The following is a 15696-nucleotide window of genomic DNA, read 5'->3' on the forward strand; positions in this document are numbered from 1 at the left end:
CTAGTCAGCAAACCTTTACCTTGTGAGAGGATTAAGTAGTCACAGACCACTTCCTATGACTAATAATTAAAACTGTGCTTAAAAAAACAGACTTGTGAGTGATGTACCTAATCTGCTGACACAAGCCTAGAATCACTAAATAATACTGCAAATTTTAACTGAAATGTTTCACTTCATGCAAATTATGTTTGTGTTACGAAATCCTCATATATCCAGAGAAAATGCCAAAGTTAATTTCTGTTTTAGTTTTATTTTATTTACTTATTTAATAACTGTTTATGTGACTTATCTGCTGACACTTTGCAGAAATGATCTATGTCAAAGGAAGCATAAAAAAAGCCAATCATAAGTGATACAAAAGAGTATGGAGGCATGCTGGGAGTCAGAAATTATATTTCACCAAAAGCTTCAAAACAATACATTTTAAATCATAGACATGCACACTTACAACACAAATGACTAACTCTTTCCTGAAGACAATATAAACCCAAACGTAGTGGGGGCTACACCCCCCTAATGTGGGAGGCTGTGCCCCCCACACCCCCTAACAATATATACTAACTCCAGGATTGCACTACAGTGGGGAAAAGGGTATATACATTTTACTTGTCTTACAGTACTCTACGCAGTGCTAGTACTTCACTTCAGTGAAATGAGTTTTCAGCAATTTGAGCTTTTGGCGATTTGGTCAGGGTGAACTGAAATTCAGTGAGATAAGCTTTCAATAAAACAAAGTAGACCCATATATATATATATATATATATATATATATATATATATATAATATAATGGTAACCCATATATATGTGTGTGTGTGTGTGTGTGTGTGTGTGTGTGTGTGTGTGTGTGTGTGTGTGTATATATATATATATATATATATATATATATATTATGTGTGTGTGTGTGTGTGTGTGTGTGTGTGTGTGTGTGTGTGTGTATAGATAGATATGTGTGTGTGTATGTATATATATATATATATATATATATATATATATATATATATATATATATCAAGTTATGTTATGTATGGTCAACACATTAATTGCTTAATACACAAAACATCCGCCAAAATGTGAAACATTCACTGTAACAAAAAAAAAACAATCAGTACATCTAAAAGGAGACAAATGTACTTTTCCATTGCACTATCCATAATCTGACAACATTCAGCTCAAATGTATCTGAATGGTGGTAATGTTATGGGAAGGGCTTTTTTAAGTTAAAATGTACATTAGGGTTAGGGACGGAGTTAATGTTAGGGTCAGCACACATTACTAAGGTGGGCAGGGGGATGATGTTGATGATGAAGTTGAAGGGGTTTGTGTAGGTGTTGGAGCTGAAGGAAGAGCATTCGGACAACCCCAGATTTACAGCAATGGGAGCTTAATGTCGTGAAAAGAATAAAAGATAAAGTGGGTAGAAGGGTAACGGATGTTTGGAGGAAAGGAGTGAGATATTAAATCAATGCCCCATCTGCTTGAGTTGGTGGACTCAAGTGGATGCAAAAAGATCTCACTGCACCTATTGAAAAGATGAATGGATGTTTTCCAATGCCCTGGCCAAATTTCTCTTACTAGTGTAAATGCAACTTCAGGTCTCCCATGAAAATGGGCCCCTTACCTAGAGGACTAATGCAGTCAATAAAGGATAAATAAAAAATAAGTCAAATAAAAATCCATGGGTGAAACTTGTTGCAGAGTTTAGCATAGGGTAAAGTAAATGGCTAAAATTCTGTGAAGCTTCAGCAATAATAATGATGTTTTGCTGGGAACTTGAGGACTCCAAGGGAGTTGAGAAAAGTGGTTCTAAAGGAGTCATAACTTAAGAAAAGTAAAGAAAAGTGGAGAGCTGTATGTTGACCTGGGGGTTGGAATGTGACTGAAAGGGTAGAGACCTTTGATAAATAATTGGCAAATGGATTATCCAGATTGGGGAGCTGGGACAAATGAAGGGAAGATATGAGGGCATGAGTCAGTGCAAACAGTAAAGATGTTATATGATTTACAGATAAGGCTGATTCATGAGTGGTATAAGATTATACCAAAATTGATGGGGGAGGTGTGTCTGCCATTTAATAATAGCTGGAGGTGTATAACATAGCAGATCACATTTACATCTACAAGGAAAGTGAAGGATATAGAGATGAAAGTGAGAAGAATAGATGTAGGACAAAGCTAGATGTGACCTAGCAGATGGGGTTGTTAGGGCTTGGATGGTCAGGGCTACTTGTGAACAGTAATCAGGTGGAGGTGTTAATGCAGATGGCAAGGTAGGTTAAAGAACAATCAGTCAGATGGCAGGACAAGGGGAACAAAAAAGTGGATTAAAAATTATGCAAAAATATGAAGAGCAGGTGGTTTGAGAAGGATGACAGAGTCTGGGTATTTAGGAAGGACAAGTGTGGGAGTTATAAGTAGCTTTATATACAAAACCTATGTCTTATGGTGAAATATTAGCATGTGGAAAACAAAGAAAAAGAAAAGTATAGCTGAAACATGGATTGTCGGTAAATAATAAAACTTTAATGGTGTAAATATATGATTGGATGAATAATGTCACATAACTGAAGACATATCTTATTCAAATGAGGAGTGTGTGTGTTATTGCCGTCTTATTAAGTTATTGGGTTATGCTGGTAGAATGAAAGCGCTTACAGTTATTTCCAGCAAAGAGTGCTTTATCCATGCCTTTCGTTTTCTTTGTGTTACACTTGCATGCTTAGCGTATATTTTTTAGTGTTAATATGTGGAAAATATGTGGAGTGTAAAATACATTTGTTACTTCCAGGCTTCAGGGAGTTATATACGTGGTACTCATACTGAAAAACACGTTTAATTAAAAAATACCCCCCATTGTACATGCCTAAACATAAGCAGCCTTTAAAGCCATGTAAGCCTGCTAATTAGCTAAAGCTATCAAGTTTTGGAGTTGTAGAAGGATGAGCGTCAATATCGTGGTGTTTGAGTTAGACTGCCTTTTGGCCCAACAAATGTGATTAGTTGTTACTGCCATAGTCGCTAAAATTCCTGGTATACCTCTCAACGTCTCTGTGCAAGAAATCTGGATAAAAGTCTAAAATAGTGTGTGTGTGTGTGTGGGGGGGGGGGGGGGGCAAAGGCCCAAAAATACAGACAGATTTTAAATATTGCTCTAATAAACGTAGAACGTTGCAGGAATAACGGGATTTGTGTTAACATGCAGTTTCTGAAGGATATGAAGTATGAATCTCAAATGTACGTCATTATTTAGCGAGTTCATTTCTTAGTGATCTGCCAGAAAAACGTCAATTCTATGAGGAACAAACCAAAAATATCAGAAAAAATCTGGACATTCTGCAAAAAATCTAGACATTTGAGAGCTATACACCCCCTCCCCGTCACTATCACACGAAGACACCTATATGTTTCGTTTATAATGTTATTTCAACAACTCTACCCGGTGAGATTTACAATGGATTAATTTTCAATTAGCAATATTCCGAGGTTGCATTTTTTCCTAAATAATTTATTTTAACAACTGCGTGCGTTATGCATTTATGTATGCCTTTGTTAACCGGGTAACCATATTGGGTCAAAGAGCCTTTTCGGATACAACCCGGTGCAAAAGGCAATACGGTGGTTATGAAAATTATGATACAATCAGTTAATGAGGTACAAAGCAAATGGTACACTATATGGGCGATTGGTTTAAACAGTATTTATCTAAAACTGATATCAGCAGTTTAGATGAACGTAGTTTCTAAAAATAAAATTCAGCATTTCCACAGTATTTCTGTAAGTAAGATTATTCTCTGTCTTAAAATATTCTAGTGGATACTTTAGCCTTCAGACTTCCGTGAGAAAATATCTGAATGTGATCCCTGTGCTCAGACAGAGGTCCTAGTTTTTGTGCGGGTCTCTCATTACATTCCCACACTGTGGGTGTCCCAAAGGGCGCAGTAATAGATGGCAGAGTCAGACAGGGAGGTCTGTGTGATGGTCAGGGTTGTGCTGGTATCATCTGCTGTTGAAGAAAACCTCTGCTCAGCAAACGCTGCGGTGTTACTTTCCCAGTTAGCGGACTTTGCTCCTTTGTACAGAATATACTGAGGCGCTCGGTTCTGATAGACACGGTACCAGTAAAGACGTGGGTAACTACCACTGGTTTCGTAGGTACAGTGGAGTGTTGCTTCCTCTCCTTCTTTGTAAAACATTTCCTCTTTGCTTTGTTGAATGGAATCACATAGAATTGAATCTAATACAAAGTACAATAACAAAAATAATAAATGTCACTTATTTTCAATGTATTAATGACAATCGTTAAGAAATACTGGCGTTAAAGAGTCTCTTCAGCTGCTGAACTTACCAGGTAACACAATAAGGAGAAGTAATACCGAACATATCACAAAACACATTGTACTTCGCAATGTGAAGCAAAACATTCCTTCTGTTGTTTAAACTGCAGGGAACCAGGTTCATCTAACAGAAATTACATAAGTACCGCCCCCTCCCCACGACCCCCATCATGTGCTTCCTGTCAGAAATTAGAAAAATGTTTGTGGATTTCCCCAAATTGTTTGCAATTCTGAGAATCAGATTCTGAGGAACACGATTTCGTGAAAACACACACCTTCCTTCCTTTATGTGAGTGTGGCATTTGCAACACGCAATTCATTAGGACAGATTAACAACCCTGTGTTTCAAAATGAGCGCGTTTCTCTGACAGTCTAAAGAAAACGAGGTGACAAATACAGGATGTCTCTACAAGGACCAAGTATTTGCATTTCCTCATAATAACGGCGATCTCAGAGGTGATAGGGTTGCCACCTTTTCAAATGCCCAAAGTTGGACATTTTTGGTACAAACATCAGATTTAGTAGGCCGAAACATACCCACAGCCAGTACAAAGGACAAAACTTCATTTTTTCCTAAATAAAAGCTTATTCTTGCAGCATTTTAGTTGCTTATTCTGTTTCTTATAACAATTAGGTGTTTCAGATACAGAATAACTGTTTTATGCAGCTATTACATAAAATATAGGAAATTATTTTGTCCTAAAATCTCAGGACATTTGCCATTTTTACAATTTTTTTGCAGGACACAACTGCTCAAAGAGGGACTGTCCCTCACAAAGTGGGATAAGAGGTGATGTTAAAAAAAGGGATTTGGGAACTCTGCCTTCACCCCCAAAAAGCATAAATGTTGACAACAATTTGCAGTTTTTCTGGACTTCAATAGTTTCGCTACTAAAGCTTACAATTAGTACATCCGCTCATTTGGCAACCGATATAAAAATAATAAGATTTCTAGGCTCTTTCCTTTCCCTTTCATCTTTGGTATTTGTCGTATTCTGTTCGAGGTTTTCTGCATTTGTTGTGGTAGTACTGATATTTCCACCAGGAAGCGCATTGCTGCTCATCTGTCCATATGTTTTATTTGTGCATGCACTTTCTTTCTTTAACCTTTGTTATGTATTAACTGTTTCTCCCTTCACTAGTTCTTACAGTCTCATCTCTCCGGTGCCTTTACCTGTGGTCAGTTGCTGAATTTTCACATTACCAGTTATACAGCTTCTACATCCAATGTGTGCTGTCCTGTCAGAAAGCGTCCTGCATGTGCACAGCTACCGTCACAGCCCACCTGTTTGTTAAGTGCAGATACATGGAATGCCTGTCCAATGTAAAACACACACACAGGTCCCTTCACCTTTAAAGCAAAACAAAGCCCCCTTCCAAAGATCTGAACCCGTGTTAGGTCAACGACTTCAAGACATGGCCCACAACCACTGAGCATAAGAATTGTGCAGAAAGCCAAAAAAAAATTGGAGGACAAAAGCCCAAAATCGGGGAAAAAGTTTAAATGTTGCTCTTAAGATACATAGAAAATTGCTATAATTACAGGTTTTGCATCAGCATGTATTTCCCGAGGGATATGAAGTGTGAGACTAAAGTTTCTGCCATCATTTAGCAACGTCAACCTGCAATGATGTGCTTGAAAACCAGAAGGTTTTGGGGGAGCAGACCAAAAATATGAGCCACATTTCTGGACAATAAGATAGTATCCTTCGGGGTTCTGTTAACAGGGAAACGTCTTCCTATAGTGCTGGTTTTGTTTTAAACAAAGGCGTTCAGAGTGACTTAGGGTCATTGGTGTGGCTTAGTTCTAGGGTTACCACCTGTCCAACTTTGCGAGGGACAGTCCCTCTTTGGGCAGTTGTGTCCTGACAAAAAATATTACAATTGGCAAATGTCCTGAGATGGTAGGACATAATTATGTCCTATATTTTATGTAAGAGTTGCATAAAACAGTTATTCTGTATCTAAAATACCTAATTGTTATAACAAACAGAATAAGCATCTAAAATGCTACAGGAATAAACTTTTATTTAGGCAAAAAAGTTAAGTTCTGTCCTTTGTACTGACCGTGGGTATGTGTCGGCCTGTCAAATCTGATGTTTGTCCTGAAAATGTCCCACTTTGGCCATTTGAAAAGGTGGCAACCCTGCTTAGTACACTTTTTTTTCTTCTGTTTTAAGTTGATAATTACAGTCATTCCCTCAGTTCTTCACCTAAGACTTGACCCCCCCACCCCTTTTTAAACTCAAAAGATAATTTTCGCGTCATTGTTATTCCTGCCCACTGTCGAATGTGACCGCATTGCGATCATTCTATTTTATAAACTGACAGTAATAAAAATGTTGGCAAATAAAAGAGTTTCCCATCACTGCTGGTGTTATTTTAAGCCACAAACAGTAAAGATGGTTTGTGATGTGAGGTAAACAGCATCAAATAAAACCAGACAGGCACACATAACTTTCAACTGTCAAGATTTTGGGAGACTGTACAGATTTTTTACTCATATTTTTGTTCTGGTCCTCAAAATGTGTGGATGTTCTTCGTCTCCCATTGCTGCAGTCCTGGCATAAGGGTATTCCGCTGCCCACCATCGGCCCGAATACCAAAGGGCTAGAACCGGCGTCGGTCATCGGCGCTCGAGACTGACATCAGTACTTGTCAGTACAAATGCGCATGACCGACGCCATAACCTCAGTCTTTCTTGCCGCATGGTCCCTAAGCAGAAGCAGCTTTTGCAAGTGCCGTTCGGCGTTCTGGAATTGTCGGTTTTCGAGTTTCAGACCGGAGACCAAGTTGGGCTAAGTACCCCTTTGGGGACATTTCTGTCTTTTTCTTGCCTCAGTATTGACGGATGTCAGAAAAAGTTAATAACTGTATTTCTTGTGGGAAACAGATTCCTCGTAGGGATTACCATTCACTCTGCATTCCTTGTTTAGGGCCTGAGCACGACGTTGTTGGGTGTCGCTTTTGTGCTACTTTTAACAAGCGTACTATTAAACGTCGGTTAGACTGTGCTAGGCCAGTGTTTGGTAAACGTAATTATAACATGCCATCGGATCTAAGAAACGCAAAGAAAAGTCTTTGCGGTCCAAACAGGATGAGGCGGCCGCTCCGGACGCCGGTTCTGTAGTACCACTGGCTACTTCAGCGGCTCCTTCTGAAAGTTTACCTGAGTCTCAAGGGGAGCCTTTGTTACTGCAGGAAGTGGCTTCTCCTGTGTTAGGCCAGGCTGAGAGTGCTTCTCTGATGTCAGTGGTTCCCTCCCCTCATAGGGTAGTTAGGCCTCCTCCTTCTCATAGCAAAGGCCATTCTAAGTCTGCCCCTGTTGGTGCGTGTCCCCAGGGTCCAGCTCCTAGGAAGCACATGTTAAAGATGGCTGAAGATTTGATTACTTTAATTAGGGGTTCTATGCCCCCCCCTGCGAAGAGGCCCAGGGTAGAGCCAGAGTTGGAGGGTTTGGTTCAGTCTTCCAATGAGTCTGATTCCTCTGTAGAAGAACTTCAGGATTTCCCTCCCTATTCTGATTCAGAGGCTGAGGACTCTACTCCCTCTGCGTCCCCTCCAGAAGATTTTTCTTTCTCTGAGACTTTGCACTCCATGAGGGAACATTTCAAATGGGAGGGCCAGGATTATTCTGATTCCCGTAAAAGACTGAGAGAATTCTTGTTTTTGCCTCAGCATAGGCCCTTGGCTATTCCCCCTGTGCTGGATGTTGTTCAGGATGTGTTTTCTGAGGCTGCCCTTAACCCAGATTCTCTGCCTCCTGCCCCGGTTAAACCAGACAGATACTACAGGGTTCCGGAAGCTCACAAGTACTTATATAAGAGTCCTAGGGCGGATCCAGAAACTATTACTCAAGGCCCCAAAGGGGTTAGGGCTTCTGTGGTTAAGAATCCAGTTCCTCTGGACAAGGATGCTAGGGCCCTGGATAGGTGGGGTAAAAAACTGTATACCTCTTCTACTTTGGCTATGAGAGCTTTAAATTGTCAGTTTCATATGCTTCGGTATCAAAATTATTTGCTGGGCCAATTGAAATGTAAAGTAGATGCTTTAGCTGAATGTATTGACTGTAAGGAGCTTCAGGATTTAGTGCATGCTTCAGACCAAGTTGGTAAGCATTCTTTGCAGTGTGGTTTTGATGCTTTACAGGCTTCTTCCAGGGTGGCTGCTACTAGTTCAGTCATTCGTAGGCATGCTTGGCTTAAGGATCAGACCTTGTCAGAGCATGTTAAGGCTCGAATTATGGATGCTCCTCTACAATCTGATGTTCTTTTTGGTCCTCCAGTAGAGTCAGTTTTGAAAAAATGGAGGAAAAGCTAAGTCTATGCAGACAGTTAAGGATTTTTACAGGTTCAGCCCCTAAGTTCAGTAGGAATTGGCCTGCTAAGGGTTGGTCTTTCCCTCTTCGACATCAGTCTAGGGGCAGGTCGAGGCAAGGTAGGGGTAGGGCTTCCTCTCAGGGCCCTGTTACTTCTAGGTTTTTGAGTTCTTCTACCCCTTCTGCTGGGGAGGGCAGGGGTCAGTCCTTTCGAAACAGACCCAATGACCGTGTCTTCAGCTGCGGACTCTGCCTTGCTGGCAGCCCCTCTGGGAGGAAAACTGAGATTTTTCAAAAGGAATTGGCATTTGGTTACCCAAGACAAATGGGTATTGGACATAATAAATCGAGGCTACAAATTTTATTTCCACACATTCCCTCCTTTCAAAGGTATGCCGGATGTGCCTCGTCAGCAAAAACTGGAAGTGCAGACTCAAATTTCTTCTCTGCTTCAGTTGGAAGCAATACAGGAAGTACCTTCTGCAGAAAGAGGCACGGGGTTTTATTCCCGTCTTTTCTTAGTGCCAAAGAAAGGAAATACTTGGAGACCAATTCTGGACTTGTCCATTCTAAATACCTTTCTGGAAATTCCAAAATTCAAGATGTTAACACTGCAACAACTGTTACCAATGCTGGGCAAAGATCACTGGATGGTGACTCTGGATCTCAAAGAGGCCTATCTTCACATTCCTATCAGGCCCAGTTGCAGGAAATTCCTGAGGTTTCGGAATGGGAATTTGCATTATCAGTTCTCTGCATTGCCCTTTGGCTTGTCTACTGCGCCCAGGGTATTCACGAAAGTCCTGGCTCCAGTAATAGCTTTTCTCAGGCTAGCAGGAATTCAAATTTATCCTTATCTGGACGACTGTTTGATTCTGGCTCAAGGCAAGCACGAACTTCTTCAACATCTGCAGTATGTAATGACAGTTTTCAGATGCATAGGGTATTCTGTGAACGAAATAAAGTCCAGTCTAGTACCCTCACAAGAGATGTGTTTTCTGGGTGTGAAACTGAATACAGCTGCTCAGATGGCATTTCTTACCCCGGACAAACAAAGGAATCTTCACCTATACTTCCAACAGCTATCAGTAATGTCCAGGCTGACTGCAAGGACAGTCCTTCAAGCCTTGGGGTTCATGGCATCTTGCATTCTAGTACTTCCCAATGCCAAACTGCATATGAGGAAGCTACAATGGTATCTCAAGAACATTTGGACTCAACACTGCCACAATTTGGACACTGTCATTCGGATCCTACCTTGCATTCAGAGAGAATTTCTGTGGTGGGCTCAGGAATGTCACCTAAACAAGGGGCTCTCTGTGACCCAACCAGAGGCAAGTCAGATATTAACGACAGATGCCTTGGAGTCAGCCTGGGGAGCTCATTTCAGAGGAAAATGGATTCAAGACCTTTGGGCCCCAGAGCTACTTCACTTGCATATCAACATAAAAGAGATGCTGGCAGTTCAATTTGCTTTGGAGGGATTCAAAAGCCTACTTCAACCAGGACTGGTGTTGATTCGAACAGACAACACAACGGTCATGTGGTACATCAACAAGCAAGGGGGAACTCATTCTTACCCTCTTTGCAGACAAGCAATGCTGTTGTGGGAAACTGCTTTGAATCTGCACATCACTCTTCAAGCACAGTTTCTGCCAGGAGCACAAAATTCTTTAGCAGATGTTCTGAGCAGACAGATTGTGGATCCTCACGAATGGAAATTGGACCCTCAGGTATTTCTTCAGTTGACAATGGCTTGGGGAACTCCGGACATAGATCTGTTTGCTTCTCCTCTGAATTTCCAACTGCCACTGTTTTGCACAAGGCTATTTCATCCGAAAGCCTGGAAAATAGATGCACTATCCTTCAGTTGGAGCAACGCTCACGTATGCTTTTCCTCCTCTGCCTCTTCTTCCACAGGTGCTGTTGAAAGTCAGGAGGGACAAGCCTTGCATGATCCTTATAGCACCGGATTGGCCTCGTCAGCATTGGTACCCTCTGTTGAGGAGCTTGATTCATGTACCACCTTGGCCATTGCCACAGATTCCTCATTTATTGTCTCAGGAGAACAATCATTTTCTCAATGTCAGGGTGCACTCCCTGCCTGACAGCCTGGCATTCTGTTTTAGAGAAGGAGGACCTTCAGCTCCCTCAACAAGTTTTGGATGTTATTTTGGAAGCCAGGCGTCCTAGTACTCGAAAAGTTTATGCTGGTAAATGGAAGAGATGTTTTCTTTGGAGTTCAGCTAAAGGCTTTGATGTCGAATTGCCTAATTTGAGTTGTACATTGCAATATTTGACTGTTTTATTGGACAAGGGTTTGTCCTTCTCTTCTGTAAAAGTGCATGCTGCAGCTATTTCTGCTCACTATGATTGTGACCCTCCTTTATTTTCACATCCATTGGTTAAACAGTTTCTTAGAGGGGCAAAGAATATCAGACCCCCACGGAGAGCTCCTACTCCTACCTGGGATCTTAATTTTGTTTTGGAAAAGCTGACTCTGCCTCCTTTTAAACCTGCAGCTACAGCTGAATTGCAGTTCTTGTCTTGGAAGACTGCTTTTTTGTTGGCTATTACTTCTGCTAGAAGGGTATCTGAATTACAGGCCCTCATGGCAGTGGAACCTTTTCTGATTTTTCACAATGACAGGGTTTCCTTACGTACTAATCCTACTTTTCTGCCTAAAGTGATTTCTAATGTGGCATTGAACCAGTCTATACATTTGCCTACTTTTTATGCTAACCCCCAAAATGACGGGAAAAGTTTTGCATTCTTTGGATGTACATAGGCAGTTGAGGTATTATTTGAGCAGAACCAAAGAGTTCAGGAGTTCTCAACAATTATTTGTTTCTTTTGCTTTGACTTCACGAGGGAAAGCTGTCTCAAGCAAACTATTTCCAAGTGGATTAGCCATTGTATTGCTTTTTGTTACTCTCATCATGGTGAGGATGTTCCAGTTGGGATCAGGCCTCATTCTACTAGGGCTACGGCCACTTCTACTGCTTTTATGAGATCTGTCGCTACTAAAGACATTCTAGAAGCAGCTACTTGGAGTTCTGTACATACCTTTACAAAGCATTATCATTTACCTCTTTATTCTAGGTCTAGGGCTGGGTTTGCCACTGCAATCTTACAGGGCATGTCAGCAGCTCCTACTGCTATTTAGTTGACCAGCCTCCCTTTTTTCCGTTGCTCTGGGATTCTACCCTTATGTCAGGACTGCAGCAATGGGAGACGAAGAACATAGTACAGTTTTGTACCTACCATAAATGTAGATGTTCGAGGATCTCCATTGCTGCAGTCCAATTTTCCCTCCCTCCTTCCCCCTTTTTTCTTTTTAGGTTGAGGTTTGGGTGGTGTTTTTTGCATTCTGACGTCTGAGGCAAGAAAGACTGAGGTTATGGCGTCGGTCATGCGCATTTGTACTGACACGTACTGATGTCAGTCTCGAGCGCCGATGACCGACGCCGGTTCTAGCCCTTTGGTATTCGGGCCGATGGTGGGCAGCGGAATACCCTTATGTCAGGACTGCAGCAATGGAGATCCTCGAACATCTACATTTATGGTAGGTACAAAACTGTACTTTTTCAGGCGAATCACTGAGGACCGAAGTCAATAAATGACATACATTTGAGTTTCAGAATTCACATCCTTCATAAAATGCGTGCTAGCACAAGTCATGTTATTCTAGCAAAGTTGTACGTTTGCAAAGAAGGAAAAAACACGCTGAGTTCAAAATAAATGTAGTAAGCGCTCTCTTTACTCAAAATCAGCAAATTTCTAAATGTAGTAAGCGCTTTCGCTGTTTGCTGATTTTGAGTAAACGAAAGCGCTTACCACATTTATTTGGAACTCAGCTTATTTTTTCCTTCTTTGCATTTATCTGGTTTGTTGTTAACTTTGTTTTTAAAGTTGTACGTTTATAAGATCGGTATTTAGAAGCAGTCCCTGTTTTGGGGCCTTTGCACTCCTTCCCCAATTATTTTAGGCTTTGTCTAGATTTCTTAAGTTGCACCAAAAGGGTGGCAGGTATGCAGACCAGTAACATATTTCCACCATCGTTTACAACGGATGGATAACAGCGAATGTTATAAAGATCTCAACGTTGAATGATAACTCTTTCTTCAGTGAGCAATGATCGTATTGAAGGAGTCCTGTATATTCAGCCCCGTTTTTACTGTCATACAGAGAGCAGTTTAATTATCTGTAGTGCATGCGATCTAAGCCAAAAGGCAGCTTTATTTAACATGGGGGTGGGAGGGGGGGTTATAATATATTGCACTTTTAACAGAAAATTCTTAGTCTATTACAATACCCTAGGTACAAACACGTTAACAAATGTATTATGCTTGTAATGCTTTATTTTGTGTAGAAAATTATACAGTAAGTCGCGGTGGAAATTCTGTATTTAAGAAAAATAGGAATCAGTGCCATAGATAGGCATATGAGTGCAGTTTTTCAGGTAATTTCCTTCCCAGAAACATTATCACTCAAAGTGCACAGTATGTTTGGGATAATCTGAATTTGCACGAACTCTACAAACTGATGTGAAACTGCTTACCTAAGATTCATTTATTTTAAAAGCTTTTTTTAAATAATGTGTCCTTTCCAAAAGTGTATAGGTTTAACATTTTGAGAGCTGAGTAGATTTTTAAATTATAGCTGTGGTGGTGGGGTAACAAACATGAGGTATGAGCACAAAATATAAATACCTGTCTACACCCCTGCTAGGAATGTTGGCAGAACTCTCCTCAGCTGTGTCACAAAGCTTTACAGTCTAAGAATGTCAGTGGTCAGCACTGACTGTGCGATGTAAAAGGGCATCCCGTTCACCAAGGTTTGTGTTATGAAGTGCATACCATTGTGACTGCCCCAAAGGACCACAACACAAACACTGAAAACTGTGTGTGTGTGTGTGTGGGGGGGGGGGGGTGTAGATGGAACTTATTCTGGGTTAAATTACCACTTGTTTATTCAGTAAACATCATTTTTAGTACTCTTCTGTATTCATTCATTAACTATACCTGAATCATATGTTCAACCCATTTAAGGATCCCTACCTCATTCACAAGCAGTGTGCAGATTAATTGAAGATAGTGGGTAATGATGGTGGAGCACACCTTGTAGAAGAATGGATTCAGCACAAGTTCTAACATACCACTCAACCTCTGAGAATTAAAAAGTGGCAGCACAGGCATTTTAATACAGGGTCAGAAACAGGGGCACTGTGTAATATTTTTCAGAACAAAAGGTGTTCTGACAGGCATATATAGTCACTGATAGTGAGTATTTTTATGGGTTGGGTTCAGTTAATTATCTGTGTACGTTTGGCCTAACTTTATGAAGAAAATTAGTATATCCAATAAGAGCAAGACTAAATATGAGGGGAAAAATAATAGCACTGTGCATAAATAATTACAGTTGAGAGGTAAGTTTCAACCCAAATGAAAAATTGCAAACTGCTATGCCGAAAACATCTAATAACAGAAAAGACATGTATATGCAGGCTTTACTTTCACATAAATGGGTGATGTGTATTATGACTATTATTACGTTAATTCTAGAGCAGCAGCTTCAGTCTAACAAAGACAAATATATAAGGTATAGAATATTATGCAAGCACCTGGTTCTCCATGTGTATGTGTGTGTGTGCATTTATATATGTGTATTGTTAGACTGAGGATTTTCACTTTATTCTTAGTGACTTCACTATAGTATATTAAGGTAGAATAATAGGCCTGAAAATATAGAGTCAGGCTTGTGTTTTCATGTATGCATTCAGTTTCAGGGAAAGACAGTTCAGTAAAAAGGAAAAGATAATCTTGCTGGCTAAGTACAAAAGTGAGGCAATAACAGATGTCCTTGCATTCACTGTTGCAGTACTTTTTACAATATAGGATTCCCTGCTGTGGAAGTCCGGATGTCTACTAAAGACTACTTGTTGCTAATTTAAAAGGTACGGTGAATGTCACCCAAATGCTCCTTGCATACCATAGGGCATAAAGGTGACATTTAGGCCTACCATAAACAGAACTTCTTTGTCACCAGTGCAAAACATATCTTTTCACCATCAGTCTGTTTCCCTGCATCCGTTTCTGCCAGCTGAATGCATTTTCATTCTCCACGGACTACCTATTTCTGCTTGCTGATTTCTTTACAGTTGCAGATAAGTGCCCTGTTGGGGTTTTTGTTTTTTCTTGTCTTTTTAGTGCTCCTCGAGGTTAATGCCATCCAGGAATAGTAAATGCCAGTGTGGAAGACAGATTTCCCATAAAGAGTATCACAATAAGTGTTTTTCTTGACTGGGAGCCTCTCATGACCATACATCTTGTTCTATTTGTCAGGCATTTTTTCCGAAAACCTTTCCCAGTAGACTTTCTTCCCTTTTCTTGTATCTTGAGAATGAACGTCTTAAGCTTCTCACTAAAGATACAATGGAAGGAATCTCCTGCACCAAGGGTAAGCCGTTAGGGAAGAAGAAGGTGAAAAAGGTATGACCGGAATCGTCTGCTGTCCAGCCTCTGCCAGGTGTTTCTCCTGTGGTCATTACAAACCCAGAGGCTCACCCAGCTGTTGTCAGGTTACTCTATGGTGACCATGTCTGAGGCCAGTGAGAGTCCAGCTGGCAGCACGTCCAGACAAGCTTTGCAGGCATCTATCTCAGACATTCAGAGGAACCATGGTTGATTTTTTCTGAGGGGCCTAGGGGAGTTCCTCAGTCTTTAGTTGGGGAAGAAGTTCCTACTATGGTTCTTGACTGCTGTCCTGGGTCTAAGCCTTATCATTTTTGGAGGGGAAATTCCTTTGAAAAAGAAACAAAAAATTAAACACATTTTTTCTGCTCCTAGGGCTCCACAAAGTGAGTGGCAGGCCTTCACTTAAGGGCTATTTACTGCTTTAATGTCCTTAAAACCTCCTTAAGGGGGTTGGGTTCCTGCTCCTCCTTGCTCCTCTATTCCCCTTAAAAGGCCTAGAGAACAGGATTCTTTTGAGGATGAATTCTGATAATGAATCCCAGACTTATTCTACTCAAATTCCATATCGT

General features: G+C 40.7%; 1 gene segment (V, D, J or C); it reads right to left on the bottom strand.

Moving 5' to 3' along the window:
- Window positions 1-3521: 3521 nt before the first annotated feature.
- LOC122791031 lies at window positions 3522-4435 on the bottom strand. The segment is given in 2 exon segments: window positions 3522-4233; window positions 4345-4435. Coding segments are annotated over 2 exon segments (408 nt in total).
- Window positions 4436-15696: the final 11261 nt, after the last annotated feature.

The sequence above is a fragment of the Protopterus annectens genome, chromosome 16.part0 (assembly GCF_019279795.1).
Source record: "Protopterus annectens isolate FY-2018-M chromosome 16.part0, PAN1.0, whole genome shotgun sequence".
Classification (NCBI taxonomy): Eukaryota; Metazoa; Chordata; order Ceratodontiformes; family Protopteridae; genus Protopterus; species Protopterus annectens.